The 12,822-nt window shown below is 34.5% G+C and overlaps 2 protein-coding genes across 2 annotated transcripts; both read left to right on the top strand.

Annotated features, from left to right (window-relative positions):
• Positions 1–1,104: 1,104 nt before the first annotated feature.
• LOC120278678 (transcription factor MYB93-like) lies at positions 1,105–1,869 on the top strand. Its single transcript, XM_039285406.1, has 2 exons — positions 1,105–1,367; positions 1,458–1,869. Exons 1-2 carry the CDS (start codon positions 1,105–1,107, stop codon positions 1,867–1,869), a joined length of 675 nt encoding a protein of 224 aa, XP_039141340.1.
• Positions 1,870–4,098: 2,229 nt separating this feature from the next.
• Positions 4,099–12,450, top strand: LOC120279263 (transducin beta-like protein 3). Its single transcript, XM_039286150.1, has 14 exons — positions 4,099–4,478; positions 5,100–5,282; positions 5,754–5,903; positions 6,393–6,604; positions 6,684–6,963; positions 7,203–7,337; positions 7,736–7,854; positions 8,579–8,732; positions 8,825–9,071; positions 9,154–9,230; positions 9,825–9,944; positions 10,973–11,103; positions 11,173–11,347; positions 11,823–12,450. The coding sequence occupies exons 1-14, from the start codon at positions 4,173–4,175 to the stop codon at positions 12,186–12,188; spliced, it is 2,655 nt and encodes an 884-aa protein (XP_039142084.1). The 5' UTR covers positions 4,099–4,172; the 3' UTR covers positions 12,189–12,450.
• The last annotated feature ends 372 nt before the right edge of the window (positions 12,451–12,822 follow it).

The following is a 12,822-nucleotide window of genomic DNA, read 5'->3' as shown; positions in this document are numbered from 1 at the left end:
CTAAAGTCTTTAAAAGATAGCAAAGTTTGAGAAGTTATCAATAATTTAGTTTTTTGGTAACTTCCTATACATTTAGATCATGATGTAAGCAAATATTTTTTTTTCTGTCAATTGTATGTTTATTGATCGAAACTATCACAGAAATCATCGACAGAAAGTTACTGCAAATACTAAAATCATCTTTGACAACGTTTACTAATATCTGAAAGAAACATCCTGCTATTTCTGTCAACAAGTTCCAGTCTCACATCAAAGCCGCCTCATCAAACTGACAATTCTAAGAACAAATAAATTTTAATATGACTTGATCAATTAATCAATTTTTTTAATCGATTTTTCGATAAATTATTCTTCGTCGACAATCAAACTTGATTGTCTCACATATACTATTTTATTATGGTCATGAAAAATTAATCAATATGAAATGAGGTGGAGGAGATAACCAAAAATTTGCTTGGTCACAAGCACATGGTCTAATTTCATTATAATTAAACACTAAACGAAGTCGAAACAAATGATAAACAATAACATAATAACCTTTATATATATATATATATATATAATTAGTTCCTCATTGAATTATCTGCAACTTGTAGCACCATGAGATCATGAACTTTGACAACAAGGTCCAAATTGATAGGAGAGGTCCCACTAAGTCATATATATGAAACCCTAACCCTAACCCTAAACAAAAAGTAACATGCAGTGATGGAATTAGGAGAGGGTGGTTGCACTATTGCTTGTATCACTAGTAAAAATCTTTGATGCCATGCATGTGGGACCTTATTATCAATTAACAACTCTTAATCTTGATGCTTAAGCAATTTAGCACCATAGACACGCTATTAACAACCCTAACAAGTGTTTAATTAATCTTGTCTTAAATTTCTTTCATGTTTGAATTGAAGTGATCACTAGAAAAAAGAAAAATACTTACAATTATATGTATATACGTAGTTGCATGCATGAAAAGAAAAATACAATCATATGAAGATAATGAAAACATAAAACATATTTGAGACAAGAGTCAAACTCAAACACACTATAAAACTCACTAGAGAGAGTTGAAGTTCTTATGTGCATTTCAAGCTCAAATCAAGAGCAATGGGAAGGTCTCCATGTTGCGATGATTTTGGCATCAAGAAAGGCCCTTGGACGCCGGAGGAAGACAAGAAGCTCGTCGAGTATATTCTAAAGAATGGCCATGATAATTGGAGGCACCTCCCGAAGAATGCCGGCCTAAACCGTTGTGGTAAGAGCTGCAGACTCCGGTGGATTAACTATCTCCGTCCCGATATCAAGCGCGGGAAGTTCACTGAAGATGAAGAACAGCTCATAATTCAACTTCATTCGCTTCTTGGAAACAAGTAATATAAACTTTTCTCTTTATCTTGAAATCAATTACTATATATATATATATATATCTCAATATTGATATATGTATTTATATGTTGTAGGTGGTCTGCAATTGCAAGGAGATTAAAAGGAAGAACTGATAATGAAATCAAGAACTATTGGAACACACATCTGAAAAAGAAGCTCATGCTCAATGGAATTGATCCCATGACTCATCGTCGAAGAAGTGATCTTGACATACTTGCTAGTATTCCTAATTTGATCACTGCTAGTGCTAATATTAATGTCAGCAACTTGAACACACTTAGATATCAACTTCTCCAAAGTTTGGTTCAATTAATGTCTTCTAGTTCTTCTACTCCAAACATTAACTTTCTTGAATTCCTTGGATTCTTCATTCATTCAAAATCATGTCCTCATGCAAGATTTGAGCTTGCCTCAACTTTCCAACCATTATCAAACTTGTGCCAATCCAAACTTTCATCTTCAAACACAAGAAATCGATGCAAGTAATAGTACCTCTTTTGGTGATTGTAGTAATCATGCATTATTCAACTCCTTTGTTACTCCGATGAACAATTCTTCGCCTTCATTAGTACTCCCAACTTCACCGGGGATGTTCACCGGAGATCAAATGAGAGAGCCAATTAACTCAAGTTATATTTCAGCGAAATTCATCGTCAGATGAGCCAAGTCTTGATGATCTAGACATTGATTTTTCTTGGAAAAACATTTTAGAGTAAGAAATTTACTTTGGTTAAATCTTTCAATTTTTTTAAATAGCATCTCATTGATTAATGTTTTTCTTTCTGTCTTCTTCTTTGTTTTCAGCCAAATATCATGGTCTGACAAATGGTAGAGAAAGAAGAGAAGATCAAAGATTACTAATTAAATTTGTACTGTTAGAAAACTTCATTGAATAATGTTTTGATGTAAAGTGATGCATTAAAATCTTTATGGATTGAGTTTTCAGTCATCATGTTCATTGCTATATTATTTTATGTGAATTATGAATTCTTATATCAAAAGTTAGTTGAGACTTTTGATGATCATTATTGTTTAATATATATATATATATATATATAACGAAAAGCTACATTTTGTTACACTTGTGTTTATTAATTAATCACAAAGTCATATAATTAGTTTCTCGTTAGGTATGACTTATTTCTTAATGTTACCTTTTGACTTTGCATGCATGTCTTGGTTTAAGTTTAAGCATATAACTATCTTTGCAAGTAAGAGAGTTAGTTTGTAAATATATATTTAAAATGTAATATTCAATTAATGGTTCTTGTTTAATCTTTCTTATTCCCATAAACAAAGATTAATGGTTTTAAATGAAATCTCTTTATCATCATGTCATTGCTTCCTTGAATGGAAGATCAATCACAAAACAAAGAATCTCTCTCTTATCACAACAATCCAAATATTGTCCAACAAGGGAAATCATATCATGATATGAGTAGGTAAACCATGAAATATAAAAAAAAACAACAAAGTTACCAACTCTTTAAAAGAATATGTTGACTTACACTACTCAATTAATTAAAGTCTATCAAAATGAAACTACTACTACTGTTCTTGTGGTTTCTCTTTTGATTCAAAGAATTATATCAAACTTTGGAAGAAAAAAAATGTGGTGATTGAGAATGCTGTAAAAGGATTAGGTACATGTTTTGTTTTCAAACTTTTTTGAGGTTATTGCGTTTGGGTTTCAATGTGTTAAATTTAGTAATTATCAATCATTTTGAGTTTTAGGCTTTCGGTACTTAAATGTAGTTCATTCACATAAAACTTATATTTGATATATTATGTTTGTGTGAGTGTATTTGATGTTGTAATCATATATAATATGTGTTATTTTCTTTGTATTTTGAATGGTATGCATTTTTTAAGTAATGTTTATTGTTATTTGGTTTTCTAAGTATTTTTAATTAAATATTATTTATTTGTTGTAATAAAATACTACTAAATCACAAAATAAATAACAATGAATAAATACAGAAATACAAAATTAATTATTTGAGGGGTTTTTAAAAACAAAAAGTTTTTTTTTATAAAATAAATAAACCACAAATATTAAAAGACCAAACAAGTGTTTCAAGGGTAAAAAAAAAAATAAAGAGTATTACATAGTATCTATTAAATGTGGACGGTAATAAAAAAAAATTAGAGGCAAAACACAACTGATATAAGGAGCATGAAAAAAAAAATTATATCTCAACAAAGTCGAAGTTTTTTTTTTTAAAAAAAACGGATAAATCACTCAAAATATCATTAAACAAAAAAGTAATAACCAGACAAGGACCACCAATAGCCAGCTCACCAGAGGTGACTCCGACAAAAACAACACAAAGGAACCATAAAAATTAAGAAAAAACCCCCATAACCTAAACAATCAGAGAAACTGAACTACAAAAATCACCACCACAAAAATAAGAATAAAAATAGAGCGAGAGAACAAACAGAGACAATCCTAAAAAGCCTTAGCCGAAGTCCCAGGGGAACAGAAAAAGAAAAATGCTGCTATAGGAGTAGAGATTGAGTTAAAAAAATAAAAATAAAAATAATAATAATAATAATAATGTTTTTTTTATGAGATAATCGTATAATATCCCACTTAAAATTTAAAGAGGGGGAAACATGAAAGTTTCACAAAGCGAGGGACATATAACTAAAACTAAGAACTTTCAGGGGGCTAATAATAAAATTCCTCCATAAAACCCCTGTCCAAATCGAAGCTCTTTCGCTCCAAAAACCCTAGACCAGCACCTTCGTTTCCAAAACCCTAGAGACCTTCACCTTCGTATTCAATGGTGGCGCGGGCTACCCACTCCCTGAAGAGGAGCTATCGATGCGTGCAGTCATTGCAGCAGTTCTACAGCGGTGGACCCTTCGCCATCTCCCCGGATGGTTCTTTCCTCGCTTGTGGCTGCGGGGAAGAGATCAAGATCGTCGATTCCTCCACAGCCGCTGTGCGGAGAACCCTTGAAGGTGACTCAGAGGCTGTGACGGCTATCACAATTAGCTCTGATGGCCGTCTTCTCTACTCTGCTGGTCATAGCCGGCTTATCAGGGTCTGGGATATCCCCTCTTGGAAATGCCTCCGATCTTGGAAGGTATATCACGAACTATAATTAATTTTTTTGTTGTTCTATGTTTTTTTCATTTAAACTCAACAATGGATGCAGTATAAATGGACAAAAGTTGGGATTTTTCCATTTCGGTGTTTTGAACGTCTGGACTAAACTGCTTGTCTCTGCGTAATTCGTTTGCCAATGGATCATTGTCGGAGAACTCTATTTTTGGCTCATCTTTGGTATCTGTTCTGGGAGCTATATGATCATAGGAAAATCAACACAGTCCTTTCTATGGGCATTTTACTTGCTTGTTTTTAACAAGGATGCCACAATAATGCAATCCTTTTGGAGCTTATGCTGGAAAGGGAGTCTTTATTATGGTCATTTATTTCTGATTTCTGCTTAGTTGAATTCTTTTCATGTTGATGATATATTAGGTGCATCCCATGTTCTGTATTAGTTTGTTTGGGAAAGGATAAATCTTGTGCATTAGATTATTTTAAGCTGTACATGGCCATTGAAGAGAAATGTGTGGCATTGGAAAACCACCGTTGCTTGTAATCTTTGGCTAGACAATGGTCATTTGTTTTTAATATATTAAGTTGTTGATGGTGTTATCCCCTTTGAAGTTTATTACTAAACTATATTATCTTTTGCTAGGGGCATGATGGTCCAGTGATGGGTATGGCATGCCATGCTTCGGGTGGATTGCTTGCTACAGCAGGTGCAGATAAAAGAGTCTGTGTTTGGGATGTGGATGGTGGCTTTTGCACTCATTTCTTTAAAGGCCACGAGGGGGTTGTGACAAATGTCATGTTCCACAATGATCCAAATAATTTACTTGTAAGTGCAATTTAGACATGTTAAGAGGATGGTTTTTCATGTTTGAGGTGTAGAGTTTTCTGCATGAGATGCCAAGTAATCTTTATTGTTTTGCTAAATTCAGTTGATTGTTGTAGTTGGTTTATGTAATTTGCCCCCAAGAAAAGCTTTATTTAAGAATTTCACGTGGTTATATAAGATATCTAATGCAGCATTGTGCTGCTCTGAGCATCTTAGATTAAGATGCCTCCATTTGTATTTCATTGGTTTGTTCATTAAAATGTATATTACAATTCCAAGGTTGTTTGCTCAATAACATGTTAGAAAATTTAGTAGCTTCCGTGTAAGTAAAGAAATAAACTTTCCGGTCAATTGGAAGTGAAGTTCTGCGCTAGTAGCATAGATAACAGCCATTTGCTGATTATTTTTTAATCCTTGTTTTTCTGTGTGTTGAGTTTCATATATGGCTAATGACAAAATCTCTGTTCCCAGCTATTTTCAGGAAGTGATGATGCGTGTGTCCGGATTTGGAACCTTCAAAGCAAGAAGTGTGTTACTGTTTTAAAGGAACATTTCTCGCCAGTGACTTCTTTGGCATTATCTGAAGATGGAAATACCTTGCTTAGTGCTAGCAGAGACAAGGTATGGTTAAACCTTTCATTCTTACCTCTTTATATGGTATTTTGAAAAATTTGTACAATGTTTATTGAATTGAATTTTCTGCCTGGTTTTTGCTTGAGCAGTTAAAGACAAAATATTGTTTTCATTTTGTTATTCTGACAGGCTACTGAAGCCCTCTTACTGTTGTTGTTGTTGTTGCAATATTCTTGTTCTTTGGGTTGTGTTTTTTCAGTCATTGTTACTGCATTTGACCAAACTTATCTGAGGCCATGAGGGTTCTGTGTGTGTGTGTGTGTGTGAGTTATTTGTTCTTTTCTTAATTATTTCTCCATCTGCAGTAGCTCAAGATTAGTAAATTTCTTGTCCTTTTCTGATTTTTTACTGAATGAGGTCTTGGATTTTCTATTTTAAAAATCATGAACCAAAGAACTACTCTTTAAAACTTTAATTTGTGGTCTCAGCATCATTCCCCTTTTCTGAGATTACATTGTTGAAAAAATACCAATTCAGGTGGTGAATGTTTGGGATCTGCACGATTATAGCTTGAAGACGGTACCGACATATGAGATGGTTGAAAGCATTTGCGTTATTCCTGCTGGGACCTGCTTTTCTACACTTGTGAGTAATCTATCAACACGGAAGAGGAAAAGCAAAACTTCAATACCAATTCATTTTCTAACAGTTGGTGAACGTGGAGTTGTACGCATATGGAGCTCTGAAGGGTATGATTATATTTTGTATTATCCCAATTTGTTTGGAAGGCTACTTGTTTCTTAAACTATTTTCTTACCTTTTCAACAGTGCAGTTTGCTTATATGAGCAACGATCTTCAGATGAAACTCCTAGCTCCGATGAGTCTAGGAGAGGGTTCAGATCAGCTGTTATGCTACCCTCTGATCAAGGACTTATCTGCGTTACTGCTGACCAACAATTTCTATTTTATTCTGCTATGAAATCTTCTGAAGAGACATCTCAGTTGAACCTTTATAGAAGGCTTGTTGGTTACAATGAAGAGGTTCTTGATATGAGGTTCTTGGGAGAGGAGGAACAATACCTTGCTGTTGCTACCAATCAGGAACAGGTAGATAATTGTTCAATTTGTTTGTGCTATCAATTGTTCTTCATGACCATCTTGATTGTTGCCTTACATCTGTTAAAAATTTTTGTTGTTATTTAGGATTTTGTAATATTATTGGAAACTGACCCTTGAAGCTTCAATTGCTTAGGAGTCTGATGTTCATATGCCATGTTTCCAACTACCTAAGCTAATTCTTGACATGAATTATATTAAGCACTATATCTGAGATTTTTCTTCCACAGGTTCGTGTCTATGAGGTGTCGTCAATGTCTTGTTCTTATGTATTGGCGGGGCATACAGATACTGTAGTGTGCCTTGATTCATGCATCTCAAGTCTTGGTAGTGCACTTTTGGTTACTGGAAGCAAGGACAATACTGTGAGTGGTGGCTATTACTCAGAATTCCTCATAAGTGCTTGGTTATAGAACTTTTTAATCACTTTATTAGCATGTAATGTGTCATATGCCTAATATCAAGCTGTTAAACTGGGAGACTTGTATGAAATGATACAAAGACTGATGCCCTTATTGGCCTTATCTTGTTTTGAATTTCTAATACATGTAGTGATGATCGTTTTAATATAAAAGAAATATATGTCAATTGAAAATGGACAATTAATTGTAATGCTCTTGAAATAGAGGGTGTTAGTAGGTGGCAATGATAACTTACATTTTCCCTCTTGCATTTTGTTTTGTTTGCTAATTACCATTTCATATTGAACTAGTCCCTCCAATTTTTTACATTTTCACATAAACTTATATTTTTTTCGTTGTAGGTGAGAGTGTGGGATGTTGAGAGCAAAAATTGCATAGGAATTGGTAAAAACAATATGGGAGCTGTTGGTGCTGTTGCATTCTCAAGGAAGCATAGAAATTTTTTTGTCAGTGGCAGTTGGTGAGCTTTTGTAACACACTGGAAAGCTTTGATCTTTATATTTCAAATATTATCATTTTTATTCTTGGCTTGAGATCTTCATTCTTGGGCCTAGTAAAACACTTGTTGTGCTTTTCACTTTTGTGCCTTCACCTCATTCAAGTTTTATATTTCTCATAATATAAAAAATGTTCTCAAAACCTTAATTTACGGCAGTTCTGAGAATTATAATAGTGGGTGAACGCTTTTATATTGACCAACACTTGTGCAACACATGAAATGAACATGACTTAATGTTTTGTTGCTCTGAAATCTTTGTTGAAAATTTTAGCTCTAAAAGATTCTTACTAATTAATTTACAAAGGTGGCAAGAAAAGCTTTATTCAATGAAATTTGAAAATTTTGTTTAGTTATTGATATTATTTGGACTCCTAGCATTGGGTTCCGTTAAAGTAGAGCATATTTTATTGAGAAGAATGGAAGGCAATATGTTGTGCAAGCTTCGAGCTTTTCTCATTATCTATTGAGGATTAGCAGAGATGTAATTTCTTGTTTTACCCTTGAGGTAGTGTGCTTGCAATTATTTTAACCTCTACATCTGAGACCCGGAAACTTCCTTTAACCAATTTGTGATTCTTTTTGTGTAAATGGAAAAGAAACTCAGAAAGATTATGGTAAAAATAGTTCATGCAGAACAAACAATGTTCTTGTCTTGTTTTTCTTATGGATCTCCCTTTGTTTGCAGTGAGCGTATGATTAGGGTGTGGAGCCTTGATGGTGTATCAGATGCGTATCATGAGAGTACCCTTAAAGTTAAAGCTTTTGTTGCTGCACATGACAAAGACATAAACTCTTTAGCTGTGGCTCCAAATGATAGTCTCCTTTGTAGTGGTTCAGAGGTTAGTAAGCCATCATATATTGCTCTTTGACTGTCGAATCAGAATAACTATTCTTTCCTTATTTGAAATGGTTGTAATTTGTTGTTCGTTAGGATCGGACTGCTTGTATATGGAGACTTCCTGATCTGGTATCTTTGCATGTGCTTAAAGGTCACAAAAGGGGAATTTGGTCAGTTGAGTTTTCTCCTGTTGATCAGTGTGTTATGACATCATCTGGAGATAAAACCATAAAAATATGGGCCATTTCTGATGGTTCATGCTTGAGAACATTTGAAGGACATAATTCAAGTGTGTTGAGAGCTGCATTCCTTACCCGTGGCACACAACTGATTTCATGTGGTAAAATGGGTTTACCTTGGGGAGCTATCAGATCAACTTTTTGCATTTCACTTTCTTTAAAATGCCACCCTTTTTCTTTCAGGTGGTGATGGGTTGGTCAAATTGTGGACTGTTAAAGCAAGTGAATGCATTGCAACATATGACCAACATGAAGGCAAGGTTAGAAATAAATTTGTCTTGTAGTTGTTTTACCATGAGATAGTCATATTGCTGTACACTGCTCTTCGCCTTTTCATGTGTATAAAATTTATGAAGTTACTCGTAGAAACTATTACCATGCGATTCCTTTTATTTTTGCCAATGTGAATGCATTTTTCTGCATGGTTGTGTTATTTAAGACAATGGGCACTAGTCCATTCCAAACCGTTTCCAATGTCAAAATCTCAAGGCAAGTAGAGGGTCATGTAGGCTTATTTATTTGCTATATTTTTCCTGTTCCACCTTGTGGGTGCATGTAGTGCCACTTCTACTGGAATTGGTAAACTATAATGATGTAAAGTGTTTGATAATTGCTGGATTGTGTAAGGTTCAATTTAAAAAGACCATATCAAGTAAAGCTAATCAAGTTGCAGGTGACTTCATTCTCATATACTTGGGTTCTTATTAAGTTGCTGGGGGAATTCAGTGTGTTTTGTGCATAGACAACCTTTAGAACTGAGGAGCTAATCTGATCTCCCTAAGATGGGCCAAATAGACATTGGATTCAGCTTCTTTTTTGTACGGTGCTTTAACTCATCTGCTGTGTGCATGCAGGTTTGGGCACTGGCTGTTGGCAAGAAGACAGAAATGCTTGCAACTGGTGGTACTGATGCCACTATTAATATGTGGCATGATTGTACTGCTGCAGATAAGGAGGAAGCTTTCCATAAAGAAGTAAGTTTGTCAAAATGGACCTATAAGTCTTGGTGGTGAATTTTTCCCCGCCTGGTCTCTCGCTCAAGAATATACCTTGACTAGTTCAAAACACAGATGTCACTAGCTTGACAATGTATTTAATTAGGAACTAGATTTGAATGCAAAGAGTTTAAGAAATTGTTCATGTTTATTACATAGTAAAAAATTACACCCTTGGCTTTGGAATCTAGCTTACCCTGCCCATCCCTTGTCACATACCAGGAACATTGTAATTCTTATATCTTCCTACTCTGAATTTCTATTCCATTTTCTTTGGATGCATCATTTACCATCTCTGAGCATGTGGTAAGGCGCATAGCTGTCGTATTACTTCCTATTGAGCATTTGAGGCTATCGTTTCTTTTGGTTTCTGCTCTTGTTTTTTTTTTTTCTGAGTTTTCTGAGTTTGCGGTACACTTCACCCATAATGACTATTTGGGTTGCATATGTACTTCCAGTACACTGTTGTAAATGACCAGGGTGATCAGTCATTGAAAACGAGTCAAATTTATGGGGTTTTCATATAGCCACATGTTTTTGGTGTTTATTATGGTAACACCTAAATTTAATAAAAAAGAAAAAATTGCTCTTTGTCAACTCTCATTGCGAATAATCAAATCAACAAATAGAGATGTGTGTGGAACGATGAAGATAGCCTAATTTTGTAGGATATTTGGGTTGTTTATATTTTTCAAAAAGTTGGAATATATGTTTGTGTCTATTTTTATTCCATGTTTTTTTTAAAAAGGGATAGTTTGGATGTTTAGAATAATTATAATTCATAAAGTAATATAAAATGATGAATATTTTCAGAATATTCTCTCGATGGTAACGAGAGAGACTGAAGGAGGGGTTTGTGTATATCCATGAGTTCCCCTTTTTTGGGTGGATGTTGCTTGTAGCATTCCTCAAAATTACCTTCTTGCACTGGTAGCATATATGGAAACAATGGTTTCTTCTCTGTTAACTTGTAATTATCATTCTAATTTAATTTGCTGTCATTGTAGGAAGAAGCTATTTTGAGAGGCCAAGAACTGGAGAATGCTGTAACTGATTCTGACTACACAAAGGCCATTCAACTTGCATTTGAACTTCGGAGACCACACAAACTTTTGGATTTGTTTTCAGTAACGTTCAGGTATGTCTGTGAATCTGGTTTTGTTTGTCAATTTCCAGCTCAAACTTATTTTGGGGAGAAAATGTGCAGGAGTGGAGGTGATGGGGATCCTATAGGAAAGGCCATTTCTGCTCTCGGGAAGGATGAGCTCCGCGTGCTTCTTGAATATATTCGGGAATGGAATACAAAGCCAAAGTTTTGCCACGTTGCACAATTCATCCTTAGCCGATTTTTTAAAATCTTCCCACCGGAGGAGATCCTGGAGGTAACTTTGATCTGCACAGTTGATTATAACTTTAGAGGAACTTAATTACTATTGCCTTTTCATGCTATCCTAGCCATTATAACTTTTGACATATTGACTTAAGCAGTCGATCGAGAGATCCAAAATATCTTTTGCTAATGCATGAGAAAATCCCGCTTAGTTGAAAATTAGGTTATAATATTATGGTCAAAAGACTCAAAACCAAGATTAATTTTGACTCTTAAGTCTTAACTACTTCGGTGGATAACCAATGGAAGTTGAGATAATTTCCGTTTATTTTGTCATTCACCATTCTTAAACTGTCATAAAGCAATGACCTCATTTGGCAGACTTATTCTTCTTGTTTCCTGATGATATTAGACTCAATGCAGATAGGTAAATCATGGCTATGATTTTTTTTTTTTAATTTAGAATTTTAGTTTTTTGAAAGTGCAGCCAACTCATGATTGAAGTTTGAACCTTTTTGGTTATTCAGATAAAAGGAATCGGTGAACTCATTGAAGGTATTCTACCTTATTCGAAAAGGCACTTCACCAGGATGGACAGACATGTGAGGAACACCTTCTTGTTGGACTATACTCTTACTCAAATGAAAGTCTTAGAACCCGAAACCAGTGTTTTCTCATCGAAAACTCATCCTAGATTACACCAAGAAGAAGACGGACATCCCCGAAATGCATCGCCTAAGGAAAATGGGTCAACTAACAACTCACTTTCTGATAACAACATCAAAGTCCCGACGGCACTTGCATCGGAGGTGAGTGAGCCGGCTTCCCTGAAGAAACGAAAAAGCAGCAAATCAAAGAAGAAACAGAGAGATGTGACTCTAATTAGCGTATAGCCGATAAGTTCAAATTTTACTTTGTTGTAGAATTAAAGTTATATTTATCTTGCGGAAATGTATAGTTGAGCATTTGTTTCTTAGCAAAAATTTTGTCTGTGTTGGGTTCTTAGGTTGTTCTCAGATTTGAATCTAGTGCATGCTTAGTATATTGTTAGCAATGTGCCAAATCATATTTAAAGAATAGCACTGAGTCATTCTTTTTTATAAACAATGTTATCAAACCCTGGTTTTAAGGTATGATAAGACACTGATTGTGATTCGATTTTTATTATTTATTTTATTGTCACGTATTATTTAAAAATGTTTATTCTCATTGTTTTGCTTCAGGTGTTTACTGGAACGGTTGATATATAATTAGAGTGATGGTTTTTTTTTGGGTACTATTAAAGAAGTAGGGGCTCTGTGGTAATTTTGGTGGTCGCCTCGTGATTAGCAACACATGTTTGTCACGTGATTGAAGTAATGTTCACGTGTTTTTATTACAGTCCACGTGCTGACTGAGTCGGATCGTTTTGGTCTTTTCTCCGTTCTGCTGCACCTGCGGCTAATTTTAAAATTTTATAACAGATGAGGAAAAAAAAACTCATTATATATGTTCATTTTAATAATGAAGCTAGTTCATTCTAACAAT

This window comes from Dioscorea cayenensis, chromosome 16 (assembly GCF_009730915.1).
Source record: "Dioscorea cayenensis subsp. rotundata cultivar TDr96_F1 chromosome 16, TDr96_F1_v2_PseudoChromosome.rev07_lg8_w22 25.fasta, whole genome shotgun sequence".
In the NCBI taxonomy this organism is placed as follows: Eukaryota; Viridiplantae; Streptophyta; class Magnoliopsida; order Dioscoreales; family Dioscoreaceae; genus Dioscorea; species Dioscorea cayenensis.
This window is presented reverse-complemented; position numbering and strand designations above follow the sequence as displayed.